Source organism: Anopheles nili, chromosome 3, assembly GCF_943737925.1.
Source record: "Anopheles nili chromosome 3, idAnoNiliSN_F5_01, whole genome shotgun sequence".
Lineage (NCBI taxonomy): Eukaryota > Metazoa > Arthropoda > Insecta > Diptera > Culicidae > Anopheles > Anopheles nili.
In genome coordinates, this window is record NC_071292.1 from 13,023,329 (window position 1) to 13,038,846 (window position 15,518).

At 45.0% G+C, this 15,518-nt stretch overlaps 1 protein-coding gene across 1 annotated transcript in view; it reads right to left on the reverse strand.

Moving 5' to 3' along the window:
- Positions 1–12,903: 12,903 nt before the first annotated feature.
- LOC128725959 (probable nuclear hormone receptor HR3) overlaps positions 12,904–15,518 on the reverse strand; it is a 60,197-nt gene continuing 57,582 nt past the window's right edge. The window contains exons 5-9 of the mRNA XM_053819732.1: positions 13,866–13,969; positions 13,650–13,796; positions 13,330–13,573; positions 13,102–13,252; positions 12,904–13,027 (exon numbers count right to left, since the gene is read on the reverse strand). Of these exons, the coding sequence (XP_053675707.1) occupies positions 12,904–13,027; positions 13,102–13,252; positions 13,330–13,573; positions 13,650–13,796; positions 13,866–13,969 (770 nt within the window). The remainder of the gene's footprint in view (positions 13,028–13,101; positions 13,253–13,329; positions 13,574–13,649; positions 13,797–13,865; positions 13,970–15,518) is intronic.

Consider the following 15,518-nt stretch of genomic DNA (forward strand, 5'->3'; position numbering starts at 1 on the left):
GTTTGTTTTTTGTTTTCCGACGGTGGGCGCATTTTTGTTGTCTTGCGTCGGGAGCTGGATTACGAATTCATTATGACAGGCCAGGGCATTTTACGGCACAGGCTGAATTAGATCAGTGAAGGGCACACCGCGCAGTTTTGGTGATGATTAGTAAAATGTTTAAAATTTAACAGCCTAGTACTATCAGCCCTATTGACTCTGATGAGGTAATTTGTGCCGTCGTAACGATTCTATTTAACATTAATCTGCTGTCATGGGTTCTAACGAGATGTAGGAAAGAGGAACAAAGTGGATTTTTCCCATCATTGTGGTGTGCTGGTCGATTGTTGATTTATGTCAACAACTATTCCCAACCGGATTCGGGATAATTTCAAGGTTTGAGAAATGTAAATTATATACTTTCTAATCGTGATGAATGATATGTCGAATAGATTGTTCCTGATTTTTACGAGAAGTTTGAAATGGCTTATGGTCTTTCGATTTCTACGTGAAGGAGATTGCAATAATTGAAACTACTCAATGAATTTTCTAGCTGTTCTGTACAGAATCTAGTCCCATCCCAATCGGCCCCATTCCCACACAAATCATGCTGTGCGCGCATCACCCAATTTCCTAATCACCGCCCAAGGTTAGGTTCTAGCATTTTCGCGCCAGCATTGACCCCAATGGGAACGAATTTCTCAACACTTTCCGAAACCACGAGCTCGCACACCCAAAAATACGAAAAATTTTCACTGCCAAGCGTTACGCCATGTCTGTCTTAATTCTTCCGATTCTCGTAAAACAAGCTCTCTCGCGCATACGCGGGGCCAGAAAATGGAAACAAACAATCGGACCCATTGAAAGGGCAGTTACACAAACGCCGCGAATGCTGGCGCTCTGGTCGCTGGCTGGCGGTCTGGATGCTCAAAACGATCGCGCGAGCCCTCCGGTTCTAATTATCATGCGAATAATTGTCGCTCCAAACGGCTGCTGCTGCGGTGACGTGCAATCGGACACCATGCAAAGCCCGGCCCGTACACGCGCATGCAGGCAAGGTCAATAAAACCTTCCCATTTTGAGCGCACCCTGCGCGTTCTAGCACCTGGCTGGACGCACCAGTATGACGATCGTGGATGGGTATTCTCATTTAAATCACTCGCCCATACGCTCGCGAGTTGTTTTACATTTAAAAAGCACCATCGTGAGCGGCGATTGGATCCGAAACAACAAAAAAACGAACTGTCGAGAGTTTAATTTGTAGTTTAATCCGTGGTTTTAGCGGGCACCAGCTTGGTTCTAGAAGCTACCGATTTTTCTACTCGTGTTTGGTTAACTTCAAATGGCAATGGAATTTGATGAGTCCTCTCTCTGATTCATCAATGATATCATATGGATAACGATCGAAAGAGAGATCACATTTTTAATCACAAAGTCCAAGCATTTATCTTCAATATCACCAACTTTTCTAAGCCTTAACATGTTCAAAAGGACTCTTGCTCCTTCTGCCACCAAGCACAGACACCACTGCAAGTCACTGCACTGCAACGAGCTCACGCAACGCAGGTCAGTTCACTCCGCTCTAGATACAGTTTTGCAACATGCGGAACTGCACTCGTTTGGGGTTGAAAAAATCAACCACACTTACACACAGCTACACCCGCAAAGATTGTTATTCAAATGCGCGCGCGAACACCGCAGCTTCGTTGTTTGGCGCTATCCCATAAATCGCACCATGTGTTCCTAGTTCTAGTTTTCGGGGTTAGTTTCCCACGCCTAAACCACGAAACTACGAACCGGGGTTTCCCGAGGGTTCACGTTAGGACGCCACCCATCGTTGCCCATCGCTATGCCCAGAGGCAATGCCTACTTTGCTCACCCAACCGCACTCGCGTCCACTCAATAGTCCACGGCCTACTACTGCTGCTGCTGCTGCTGTTGGTACTACTGCTGCTCAACGAGATCACTCTCACAGAACGCTCGGTGGCGCGTCCGCACGCTAGCGAATGACGAAAACGACTGAATTATTCGGCCGCCGTCCGGAGGGATTTTGTTTTTATATTTTAACATATTTTTCCGCCACACCGCGTGCCACCGCACCTTCTGTTGGTCGCATCAAACGGTGGACCGGGGCGTGTGCTCGCGAATATATGCTAGCGTACTTGGCTCGCGCGCGTACCGCTGGGCGCGTTTCCTGGCCGTGTTTGCGTGCGATGGAATGTGACCAGTGCGAGGGTAGAGTGTTTGAGGCATCTCTTTCTCGTTTGTGTTCTTTCATTTCGACTTATGGGAAGTTTCAGAGTATGTTAAGTTTGAGGTACGCTATTAGTTATGGAATGGAAAATTTAAATAGCGATTTTTTTGTATTTTATTTAGAACTTTATTATTTTGATTACTTTATCAGCTACAGCAACATTTATGGTATAATTTTACCAGCATTTCAATCGGTTTGATAAAAAAAGCTATCACTTAAAAAACTAGTTTTAAAAAATTTAAATAGAAAAGCCATAAGAATATAATTTAAAATAATTTATTGGTATTACCATCTCTTCATCCGGTGTTTTCCAGAACGATCGTTTGTCATGGTCATAAACGGAAAAAATAAAAATTAATAATAAGAAACATATTCTACCAACTCGAAAGAAAGCGAAAAGTGCCTTAATCTCTCATACATCCTGCCAAACCAGACGGACCATCCTTACACGCTCTTGTGGCGAGATAAAAGCTTCCTCTTAAATGTGTGAAATCGACTTCACATACCGCCTTCCTGTACGTTCGATCCACAAACCAACCGCACCCAATCTCGGTCGCCGCAAACTTGATAATTAATTAAGCTTCGGTGGTTTTGGCGTACACTTTCGCGTGCGTCTTCGCCGAGATTTCATGTGAAGTACAAGACACATAAAAAAACTCTCGATGAAGGCTCGAGTACGAACATAAAGGGCTGAAAAGAGAATACCAAAAAAGGACCCACAAAAGTACCTCCGATCGCTCCACTGATTGAGCCGTTTAAAACCACAACAACAAACCTGTTTTCGGGCACCGGGCAGAAGTACGATAATTCCTACCATATCTCGCTGGAGCACTTCTTTAGGGTTCCAGGCAGCCCAATGCTAATTCGGCAGCGTGTTTGCGAGTCTTTCCTTCCGGTTCCTTGGCACAAAAGAACAAGCAGAGAAGATAAAAGTGCTTTTTCGGTTGGGGAGATTTAACTTTTTGAAGTGCTCATGCTCACCGTCATGCTAATAAGTTGGCTTGAATTACGTCCACATTCGTAGTGGCGAGTGGGTTGGTTGTAAAAAGCCTTCAGAGGGAAGCCATACGCTTTTCAACTTTTGATTAGTATGCTTCCGTAAATAAATCTATCAAAGAGGCTAATTTGCATAAAAGTGTTCGCAGATTCCATGCAAACATGCATCCTACAGTTTCACTCCACTTTGCTGGTAACGCATTGCGAACCATTACTTTTGCTCCCTCCCTCATCAATAATTGTGTCTACCCAATTAAGATTCAATCGTCTGCTCCACAAAACTCCCATACATGTCTGCGAACAGGGAACGGTCGATTTAGCAGCACATGGGATCCTGTTGGAGATTCGCCTCGGTTTCCTGCTCATTCGCATCTCACTCCAGGTTGAAAACGTGCGATGACTCAGCGGTCAACAAACTGCACGACACTCGGACGATCGAGGCTCGCGTGGTTGTAATTAAGCCATTGCGGGATGGCTGGATTATTGGTCGGGTTTCTTTCTGTTCGCTTCTCGCGGTATGTAGCACTCGCTGTCGAAATATATCAATTGGGTAATGTAGAGGCAAATCAAGACAGCAAGTTAGTTTGTGCAAATAGATAAGCTGTCAGATTATAGTGTTTTTCTTACGATCATTCCCGCACCCAAACTAGCAACGCTTGGAAAATGATAAACCGTCAATTTGAAAGGTTCGTTGCTGTTTCGGCTGTTGAAGTCTTTTGTGTTAAATTCAAACCAAGTCGTATTTCAGTCGTTTTTAGGTACCTATGGATGAAATAATGCCACAATTCACTTACAAATTATCTAATATAAACATTTAGCAAGCATATTTTACCAATGCCCAAGCGATTTTATCGTTTTTTGGTTGAAACATGGCGTTTTGTTTTTCATCTCATTTAGTGTCGCTCAACCCACGCACCGGCGGGTCTAAAAGCTAATGCCCTTTTAAATAATTACGGTAACGCGTCACCCCAGCCCGTGTAGCTAATTGACATTCGCAGGTTGAGCATTTATTTATCATCTGCTAAAAGAACAAAACCATTTCGGTAGCACTACGCTTCCTTCCGTTGTTCGGGCGCGCTGAACTATTGTTTCCCACAAGCGCACGTTCTCACTGGCGTCATTCGAGCGGTGGAGCCCGTGCTTTTTGTGACACTCGATGTTTTCCACCACTAGGGATCATAATGTTTTATGATGCTTTGGACTCAGGTTACGTTCCTCTACGCTAGGGTATGACATGTCAAGGTTATAGGGCACGTACCAGGAAAGCAAACTCGCACCATCCAATTGTGTTGAGAAAAAAAAAATGGTTTCGCGATCAATTTCCGGAAGTACAATTATGCAAACCGTCATCGCTGGTTCAAAGGAAACCGCCGTCAATGTATAATTAAATCAAAACCTCCACCCAATAATAAGACCGACGAAATTCTTTCTCCCATCTTATCTCCACGGCGTAGATGGCTGTCAATAATCACAGCGGTAACCATGGGTTACTTTGACTCGCCGCGATGAAACGCTCCAAAAATCCAACCATCCCGAATCTGCCCAAACACCCGTAACGGGAACACAAAGCCCTACTTGTGAGCCGGTTCGCACGGACGGGAACACCTCCGTTTGACCACCAAAGGGCCCGTGCCGGAAAGGTTGACCGTCTCGGCTTTACGGTTTGCAGATTGGGATAATAGTTGAATCTGATAAACGGCCAGCAAAATGGCAATCTTCCCCGCCTATCGGTGAGGCATGGTACTAAGATCGTTGAACTTACTGTTCTGTGAGCATTTTTTTTACTTCTTTCATTTAAAAGGCTTAATTTCTTACAAAGCAAGGAACAAAGGACGGCAGGGCCGTGGCTTTCGTTCTCGGGCACCCTGCGGAGCTGAAGGTACATTGTCTTATTTTCCGCCGTTCATCACACAAAGCCATCTTGGTGCGAGTAGGGCTGGGTTGGAACGCACCGTAGCGTAAATTTTTATGAAGCGAAATTTAGTCCACCTGCGAAACACGGCACGAATGCAGCATATTTTTGCACCCATTTCGCTAAATTTTGTCATCAGATAAACGTGCCACCGATAGAAAATGATACACACACACACTTGATGGTTGAATTTGACTAATTATGAATCTCTTTCTCTGTATTTTTACTAGGTTCGATTTTATGTTTCACTTGCTGTGGGTTATTTGTTTTGATACAGAATTCAGAATGTTGTAGTTTTGTGGTATTTTCGTGTTTCTTCTTTTCTTTTTCACTTGCTCACCGCTCACCAACAGCGATCGTACACCGATCGTGTGTATCTTCCGCCACGCGTTCGCTACTTTCCCTCCCCCAAAGTATAGGGTGGCCCTCGCGCAGAACGCTCGTTCCGGTGCACAGTCCATCGCATGGGCGCTTTTTCTGGTATTTTTGTTTGTTTGTTTTAGAAATCTAGTAAAAAAGAATCAAACGAACGAACTAACATCGCAAAACTTGCTGCTCAGATTTGCGTTCATATTTGCGTGTTTTTTTTTGTTTGTTTCCTTGCTACAAATTTCTCCTCCCGCGACAACCGCGAGAGATCGTATCGTTATGTTCCGTCTTCGATCTCGTTCAGTTAGCTCATGTTTGGTTTTAAGTCTTTTATCTGGTTCGCGGGTTCGTGTGCTTGCGTGTACCGCGTTCGCACGATCGTACGCATTCAGAGCGAGAACAGGATGGCGATTTCAACGTTCCGTTTGCGTTTCCCCGTCCCCGTCTGCAATAAACATCAAAAGGAAGCAAAACATGTATAACAATCAAAAGTTATCCCGCACTATCCGGGAACGGGTTCACAGTTCTGGGTTGGGCTCGTGGAATGCTTCACACGAGATTAGTTTCTCAGCATTGGGTTTTCTGCGCCATACATCACTCAGCTCGTTGCTTCGTACGGCCTACTACATCGAAATTCGGAAATAATCGTTACTCCTGACTGGCAGGGATGCGATGACGATAGTGGGAATGGCTATTTTTTTGGATCTGCCAAATGAAAGTGGCTGCCGCGCGACAGGAAATTAGTAAGCTTCCGTGTATGTATGTATGTTTGTTTTTGGTTTTTCTTCTTTACTCGTTCAACATCTACACCAATCAGTTAATATTAGTATGTTCTTTTTGTTTCACTATGCAAACATGTTGTGTTGTAGTATAAATTTTTCCAAAAGGATCAGTTCTTGCATTTTTTTTTCATCTCCAATTTAGTCCGAATAATGAACGCGCTCCACCTCGCACCCTCCCAAGACGACGTAACGCACGCTGGCGCCCCCTTATGCTCTAACGTACAAATTTCCCAAACATAAAAAACAAACGCCCGCACACTTCCACACCCGCCTTGTGAAGATCTTCGCCCCTGGGACCCACGCATACACTTTGACGCGTACTGGTGGGTCCTCTCTGGTTGTTTTGGGTTGTATGATTTACTTTTTTTTTTTGGATGTTGGGTTTTTGTTGGTTTCACTATACCTGGTCGCTAATAATTTGAGAAATGTGAAGATTAAATTTATACTCCCCCCAAGGTCTACGCTTACTTTAGATGTTTTGGTGATTTAAACATTTTCTTCCAGCATCGTTCGTTCTTGTTTTTTTTTCGTTTTTTGCGTAGGTTATACGTTCTACCTCGGATCGGTCGTCACAGTACGTGGTACGCGACAGTTCATAAATTGTGCGTTAGTGGTCAGTGCTTCCTTGGATTGTTCTATCGTTCGGGATTGGTTCGCCTGTCGGCAGCCTGTAGTTTGTTCAGTACGAGCACGAGAAGGGATTGATTGGGTTTGAGCCAACGTGCTTCGCGCAAAAGGCGAATACACAGGTTTCGATTCGTGTTCACTCATCTCACTACGCTAACGGCATGAATGCCGCTGGCTGTAGGGATGAGAAGGAGCTTAACTAAATACCCAAAGCGGGTCCTTAGACTACGCCTACTCTCAGTGCGTGAGCCGTGGAAATACGTTCATTGACTTTGTTCTATTTTTCGCATACAAATGCTTTTTGTGATTTTCTTCTAGCTCGAACGTTCAAAATCATACAAAGTACAAAGCAAAATTCAATCATACATCAGTCCTAAAATAGTTGCATCTTTAATTAAACATGCTTATACAAGCATCTCCTAGCGAAACAAAAAATAAAAAAAACCGCATTCTTCACACTATATCCTTTTATTTCGATCATGTTTATGTTTCCCGTGTATCCTTTAACACATCAGTGTGTAATTCCGGTACTCTTTTGTAAGAACAAAATAAAAACACAACAAAATAATAGACAAAAATCCCGAAACAAAAGCAACACAACGCGCATAATAAGGATTAATCAGTTTATTTCAAAAAGGCTTCGGTCCGCTCTGTGAATCACTGTGTAATATTCTCTCCTGTACTAAACCGCGTCCCGGTGTACGTGTGCTTCTGTGTTTTCCGTTGGTGTGGCTGAATGAGAGTGATTCCTTGCTTTTTTGTTGTTGTTTGTTTTGTGTGTGTGTTTTTCGCTTCCTGTGTGTGTTTTTTGTTATCTCGTTTATTTTTCCCTTTTTTGCCTAACATTTCGCCTAGCTTGATCTGGATGATTATAGAATAAATGTTCAGTGAACTTAAGAGCTACCCGAATTTTGCTATTGTGAGTTTATGTACTATTATGTATCCTTTTTGCGCGCTCGCATCCTTCGCTAACCCTTCGGTTTTGTCTCAGTCACATCACTAGGTGTATGTATGTGTGTGTTTCGTGTTTGTGTTGTGTGGAGGTGTGATTTTTCTATTTGTTTTAATTTCTCCCACCCTTTGTGTGTCTCTTCGTTTCGTGTTTCAACTTTTCTTAGTGTGCACCTGGTTTTTTTACTTTGCCGAAGAGCGAAAGAACGCGCAGCTCGCTTTCCACTTTTTCACTAGTCGAAATTATTCGTATCTAAAGTGTCTCTCACGTCGTTTAAATTAATTTAAATTATATTAGATTTCATCAACTTTGCCTATGCCTATGTCACACCCGGATACGTGCCCTAGCCTATCCGTGCTTTAACGTTCGCTCCAACTGTGTTTGCTGATTCCTTTTCTCGCTCAGTTCAGCTCACCATTCTTGCGTCCTTTCTTACAACTACCGTTGCCTTTCTGCTCCTGCTGCTCCTTCCTCTGCCCCGTATCATCATTATGTATATACTCTATATGTATAGAATTATAGATAACCATTTTCTGCAGCGTTTGTGTGTGCGCCACGGACCAATCGCGGTTCCTTTGTCGTCCGGCACGCGGCTGCTCCTGCGCGTATCTGTGTCTGTATTTGTTTTTTTTTTTTGTATCATCAGAGCCACATCAGAATTATCTTTTAGAAAAAAAAGAGTCAATCACTAATAACTAACTTCATTATCTTAGCTCCCACCCAAGGGGGCGTAATGCAACCGCGCAGATTGCACCGCCGTAACATTTTGTCTAACCAAGTCGTGGCGCCTCCCCGGGAGCAGGACCTCGCGCAAGGACGAGCGGGTCGCTGTCTCCCGAGGCGAACGTCTCGCTAAGATTTCCTAGATTCGTGTACTACTCGTTTTGCATGTATGTACGTGTACCTCGGTCCTACTATCCTGTGGTTGTTTTTGTCTTCTCCCTCTCTTTTATTTCTGATTTTCCCTACCGACCACATGTTCCTGCTCTGCTCTGCATATTTTTTTTGTAATTCTTCCTTTTAAATATATTTTTATTGTATATTTTTATGCAATTTATATATTTTTTGTATATATATCATTTAAGGCAATTAATTCATTACATTCATGAAAAAGTGAAGATGATCAGGCGAGTTAAGGAGTCTGATTTTTTTTGTTTTTACTTCCGTTTTTCGTTTCCCTCCTCCCATTTGCTATCGGTCCTTTGCTGACGAACGCTCACCTTCCACAGTCACTTGTTGCGCCGCTGTTCCGCATAGGGTTGTATAACAGTTCCGTTTATCCTTTGTATGTTTGGATGTGTGTGTATGTGTGTATGTATGTGCGTATGTGTGTTGTGTTTGTTTTCCTTCTCGGTACATTTTAACGCGCTCGATCCTGCCAACATCCACCCGTACTACTACCGTTCACAGTCATCTGGCTTGTCTTGTTGATACATGCTTTCGCTTTTTTGTGTGTTCTGTTTTTTCTTTCCTTATTCTTTCTCTTATTTCTTCGACCGGTTTAGTTTGTTTTAAATATATATATATGTATGTATATATATGTATATCATTCTGCTTTGTTTTCTATCCTCGATTCTGTTTCTTTTAATATATACCTATTTATATATATCCATATAGAAGCACCCATACATTTATAAGTTCTCATTTCAGTTTTCGGTTCAAATTTGTTGTTTTTTTTTCCTTTTTTGTGTGACTGTGTGTGAATTCGTCTCGTGTCCTGCCATGCTCAGTTCCAGTCGTTTTCTTTTGATCTTTTTCCCGTTGTCGGTGTTGTTGGTTTCGTGTTGTATCTTTTCCACGTGCTACTCCAAAACTAAATCGACAGCATCCTTGAATGGGCTTGATGTGGTTTTCTGTGTATACATACTAGAGGGGTGAAAGATTCGCCAAATGTAGTACAAAGTTTAGGTAAATGTTATGGCGCTCGCATTGCTGCGGAAACGTTCTAGTTGCACCGTTCGGTATTGAGAATATCTACACGAGCAACAATCTGCTCGCATCTTCGCTAGCTGATGCAAAAAACTTCGTTAGGTTCAACTTGTCACCATATATGGAAGTGTGCGATTTTTGTTTGTCTGTTACTAATTAAACAACGCTTAACCATTTGCAATACCCTACTAGTAGAACAGAGGAATAAAATGTCAAACAAAACGACAACGTAAAATACGCCTAACATTTTATCAGTGCACGCTAAAGCTCCGTTGCTTGCGTTCGTTCTATGTTCATGCTTCACAGCATTATCCTCGCGAACTAGCTAACAACGTGTGTGCACTAAAGTATTGAAGTTATGCTCGCAAGATAATGTACGTGGTAGAGTTTGTGGTTTTTGTAGTTGTTGCTTCGTGTGGATGTGTTAGTTTACTACGCGATAAATTGTCCTACAGTATCCTTATCATTAATTTCAGTACGATTTTTGAATTTCAATATAGCATTCTTTCAGTCCTGACGTCAGTATGTATGTTTTTTTTCTTCTTTGTATGTTTTCTTCTCTCTATCTTTCTTCCACAGTCAGTTACTATTCGAAACAGAACGCCGTCGGGCAACTTTTCACGTTATTATTCAATAAAAATTCGAACCCCTACAATTACGACACAGGACGATGGAATTAAAACAAGTCAAATAACAGTATAAAAAGCGATGCTCAGCAAAACAGATCAACAAGTCGGGGTTGAAAGGGAGTAAAGGTCTCGAATCCATAGTACACCTATCGTCGTTTTTCCTGCGCTCGGAAGCGGTAAAGCTAAAGAAGGTGGTTGCAATTTGCGAATGCGGTCCAGTCGTTCCTGGCATAGCGCTGCACTACAAGCCGGTCGTGATCCTGTCACGAACCAGGACTGTAAAAAATACGTGTGTGCGAATCGAGTCTTTTCGGATGCCAAAAAGGGTCGATTATTATGCTAGAACGAGACGCCTTTTGCAAGGTGTTTTGGCGTGTGAAATGGGCGGCGTATCTATTTCGGTTTGCTTTTGAACGTCCTCTCCGTTAGTGTTCTAATACTGAGCGGAAAGGACACGTTCCCCGAAGGAGTTTCCCGAAAGGAACGGACCGAAACAAGTGCGCTTGAAGCGTAGCGTTGGGCTTTAAAACCCGCCGGAACGTACTGGGACTTGAATTTGGTGGTTTTCCTACAATATATTTCCGCACATGCGCACACGCGATGTTGTAAACGCTTGCATAAAATATTCGCAGCGTAAGGATAGGTAAACATATGCTTAGTAGCTAATCCTAACACAAGAAACAATAATAAAAAAAAACATACACATAGATTTAAGCGACCCTAACGAAAGAGAGAAAAGGGGAAGAGATTCTGTTCTGTCGTTGCGTAACAGCTTCTTTTAGCGTTTTGTTTCGATTTGTATAAATTTCTCTCTTTCTAACGGAAGATATTAACTAAAGAAATCAGACTATTCAGTTGCACAGATCGATGCGTCGGCGCGCATCGGTCCCAAATTTTCCTAACATATCGTCCCGCGAAACACAATCGTTCTCGCCAATCGAATCAAAAATAACGAAAATACACATAATGTCCGAACGAAAGACAAACCACATTTGTACGTTAGCCGCTTACGAAGAAATAAGAGAAAAAATCGTAAATGAAAGCAAAAACATCTACACCAATCTGTGTCCTTAACCTATGCCAAACTTGGGAGAAGAAAAACCAAACATCCGTGCAAAACGCAAAATAAAACGTCTGTTCTCTGTTGGAGAGCTCCTTGAGCTGCCGCGACTGCCCTCGTACGCTTGTTTCGCACCCAAACGCAGTCTACGATCGACTACCTTAGCCGTCCGATCGACTGATCATTGCACTTTCCTGTTTGTGTTTGGGTGTTTGTGGGGTGTGTGGGGGTGTATGTATGTTTGATGTCAGTTGGTGTGCATACGCTGATTCTCGGCGGAAGCATTGCTTCGCGTACGGTTTCGCCCCTCGCTAAACTACGCAACACGCGTGGAACGAACAGTCTGTATTGTGTTCCGTTAAAAAAATATAAAAGAAATAAATCTTGTTTAAAAATAGACAATAGAAAACAACGATCAATATATGATCCATGATCGAGGCACGAATACAATAAAAAGGAAGGAAAATAATTTAAAATACATTTCCTCTCTTGCTCTCTTACTCACTCTCTCTCTCTCTTTCTTCCCTTTTTTCTTTTCCCCTCATTCTTCCCTTTCCAATTTTCCGCTCATCCTGTCTTGCGCTTCTTTCGCTCTTCCTTAGCCATGCTTTGCCGATTCCTTATGCTACCGTCAGTGTTATCGACTTACGTGTTATTAAAATAATATAACAAATCTGTAAATTCATTTACATCAACAATTGCTAAAGGTGCATACTAGTTTTCAACTGACGTTTGCGCTTTCTCTCCGAGCGTGTGAGTGGATATTTTTTAGTTTTCTCGTGTTTGTTTGTGTCGGTGTATTTTCCTAACCTCCTTACGTTTGTTTTTTTGCTTCGTCTTTAAACGAACGCTGTATCTTACCAGCTAAAACGCCCCATGTGTTTGTGTGTGTGTGTGTGGGTGTATGTATGTATGTATATCTGTTTGTGTATGTGTGTTGTTGTATGTATGCGTACATATAATCTTACCATTAACCCCCATTTGCGCAGTCGAGCAACGCCTGCAACAACGCCTAAAGGTATGCAAACCATGGGGCACAAGGGCTTTGAGCAGATTCAACCTACGGATTCACGCCATCGTTCTGGATGATGATGATAAATGTGTTGTTGCCATTGTTTGTATTGCTATCCGTTAACGAGGGTGGTCCTATTGCTTCGTCCAGCTCGCTAGCAACGAGCGCGTCCTCTCTCCGATCGCACGACGATAGCGACGACGATCCGGACGACGCCGTCGAGGAATGTTGATACTGCTGCTGGGGATGCTGCTGCTGCTGCTGCTGCTGCGTGGAATCGTGCGACAATGTGCCGATGGCTGCTTGCTGCTGCTGCTGCTGCTGTTGATAGTGCGTCTGCGGTGACTGCTTCTGATGATGGTGGTGCTGCTGTGGCGGCTGATGGTAGCCAAGTTCATCCTGTTATGTCATCAGGTCCTGCTGCGAGTCGATCGAGAACAGCTCCTTGTAGAGTGCCGGGAAAACGTACTGCGGGTGATCCTGTTTGAACTTCTGTAACGCCTCCATGTGCATGATGGAGAGCTCACTGTGTGAAGGAGAAAACCATCCCCAAAAGTTAGATCGCGCTCAAGCGACGAGATCGATCGCGCGGCCACTTACCGGAAGGTGGGGATTTTGTTGAGCAACGTATCGAGCACCGTCACGTCGCCCTTCAGGGGTGCATGGTTCGCTTCGATCTCCTGCCGGATGGCGGACATGCTCATGTTGAACAATCGCTGTATTTCCGTGTTTCCTCGCACGCCATTTCGTTCTGTGAAAAGTGAAAGCGAAAGCAGTGTACAGTACACGGGGTTGCCATGGGGTGGCTTTGCCGGAGCCTATCCTTACCAGGCCACAGTAGCACCAGGCTTTGATAGAGCGCCAGTTCCGTTTCGGTCAGTTTCAGCTCCGTAATACTTTTCGCCGTCTCGAATATGCACGCCACCAGCTTCATCTCGAACGAGTCGGACGTGTAGAAGGCTTCCTGCGGGAGCATGATGTCACCGTACAGCACGGAGTTGGTTGAGAGATCCATCAGTCGAGACATGCGCACGATCGCCAGCTCGAACGAGCCCGTCTTGAGGAGTAAAATCTGGAAAGGACCAAGGCGGCGATACGTGCCGTGACGTAAAAACCGTAATCCAATGCGCCAATGCGGTGCTACTTACCTGATCGTCTTGACTTAACCGCATAAAGCCAGGTATCAGCTTGGCGAACTCAATGATCTGCTGTATCATGGCCGTCAGCTTTTCCGCGCAGTCCAACCACAGCTCCTCTTGGGTCATGTTCTTGTAGTAGAGTAAGCGGGAAACATCCTGCAAAGCGAGCAAACCAACCGTGAGTGTCCTTAGAGCATCCCTTTTTTGCCCTTCAGATTCACTTACCTGTGGTTTTCTGAACATCTCATGCACTATCTCTAGCTTGTGGTTGGTGTTCGAGTGCGCCTCGGCCAGTGTCTTTATCAGCACGTCGTTGATATCACCTTCGGCTGGTGGGAAAACGCGTGAAAAACAAAAAAAAAAAACACACACACACACCAACAATTAGAATGCAACGCAGCAAGCGACCTTCGGAACGGTTCGACATCGAGCACTTGAGCACTATTGCGAAGACGAAGGATATGGACGCTGGAAGGACGGTCAGGTTAGGACCCGGAGGTCCGCTAGGTGCCCAGCGAGAGAGAGAGCGGAGACAAGCGGGATGACACAAAGCGAAAAGGACTTGCTTGCACGGGAGTGTTAGTGGGAGGAAGCGACTACCGACTACTATCGTACTATACTAAGAGGGATTTAGTGTCCCCATTACCCCATCGTGTGTGCGAATCGCAGGAGCTATCGTCCTCGCCGAACGAAACCGGCGTGTTCTGGTGCTGGTGGTGGTGTTGGTGGTGCTGCTGGTGCGCCTGTGAGTGCGGAATACCATCCGAACCGGTGCCACCAGCCGCCCCCGGGTTCTGGCAGCAATCGTTCCGTCTCACGCTACTACCAGTGACATCTAGCGGCGGAAGTACCGGAAGTCGTAAAGCCCCGTGTTCAAATCAAACCCCGTGCGCGTGGTTAGTAGTACAGGAAGGGCGCAAGGATTCAGATGATGCATGTGTGTGTGGGTGGACGTGTGGGTGGGTGGGCGTGAGTGTTAATAGAGTATCATTAGAAGCGGGTTCGGGAGAGAGAGAGAGAGAAAAAGAGAGAAAGAAAAACAGATTTGGTTTTCGGTTAGTAACACGGCGTTAAGGCTACGCGAATTAACTACGAGGATCAAAGCACACACAACCGTCGGGACAGCAAAGGCAAGATGGCGGTAAAGGTTCGGGATTGATGAGAAAAGGCGAATTGGAGTAAGCGGGTTTTCGAACCACAAAACCGCACCTGATCCCGAGACGGCCGCCACCGCGACCACCGTCCCGGTGGTTGCCACCGCCAACCCATTCGTCGTCACCATCGGCGTGGTGGCGTTGCCCAGTGGGTGGTGGGCGGGATGTTGCTGCTGTTGCTGCTGTTGCTGTTGCTGCTGCCCTTGGCTGGTGGGTGGCGATGGCAGGAAGGTGGTCGAATCGACAAAACTGCCGACGATGCTGTCGATGCTGTTGGTTAGCTGCTCCTGCTTGATGGTGATAATTGTACTGTTATTGGTAGTGCCATTGCTGCTGTTGCTGCCGGTGCCATTCGCTGGATGGTTTGCCAGCGTCTGCTGCTGAGCGATGGCCGCAAGTTGGCCCTGTGGCTGGGGTGCGAGCCCACGTGGACCTCCACCACCATCGGTGGGTGTGCCGGCGTCTGAGCCACCGATGCCATCGCCTCCGACGGTGGTCGTCGTGGCGGTTGTTTGTTGCACCCGCGCCAGACGGATGTCGCTTAGTGTGACCGCCCGGTTTGCATCCGGCGAGCCATCCTTGTCTGCGAAGGTGAGGTGTTAGTAGCAGAAGAAGACGGGGAAGAAGACGAACGGTTACGGATTATTTACACCGCCTGGGTCGCTGGGAGGCGTTTGTTAGTTTAGTTTGCGCCCAAAGGCGCATTAAAGGAAGGATCGGTTTT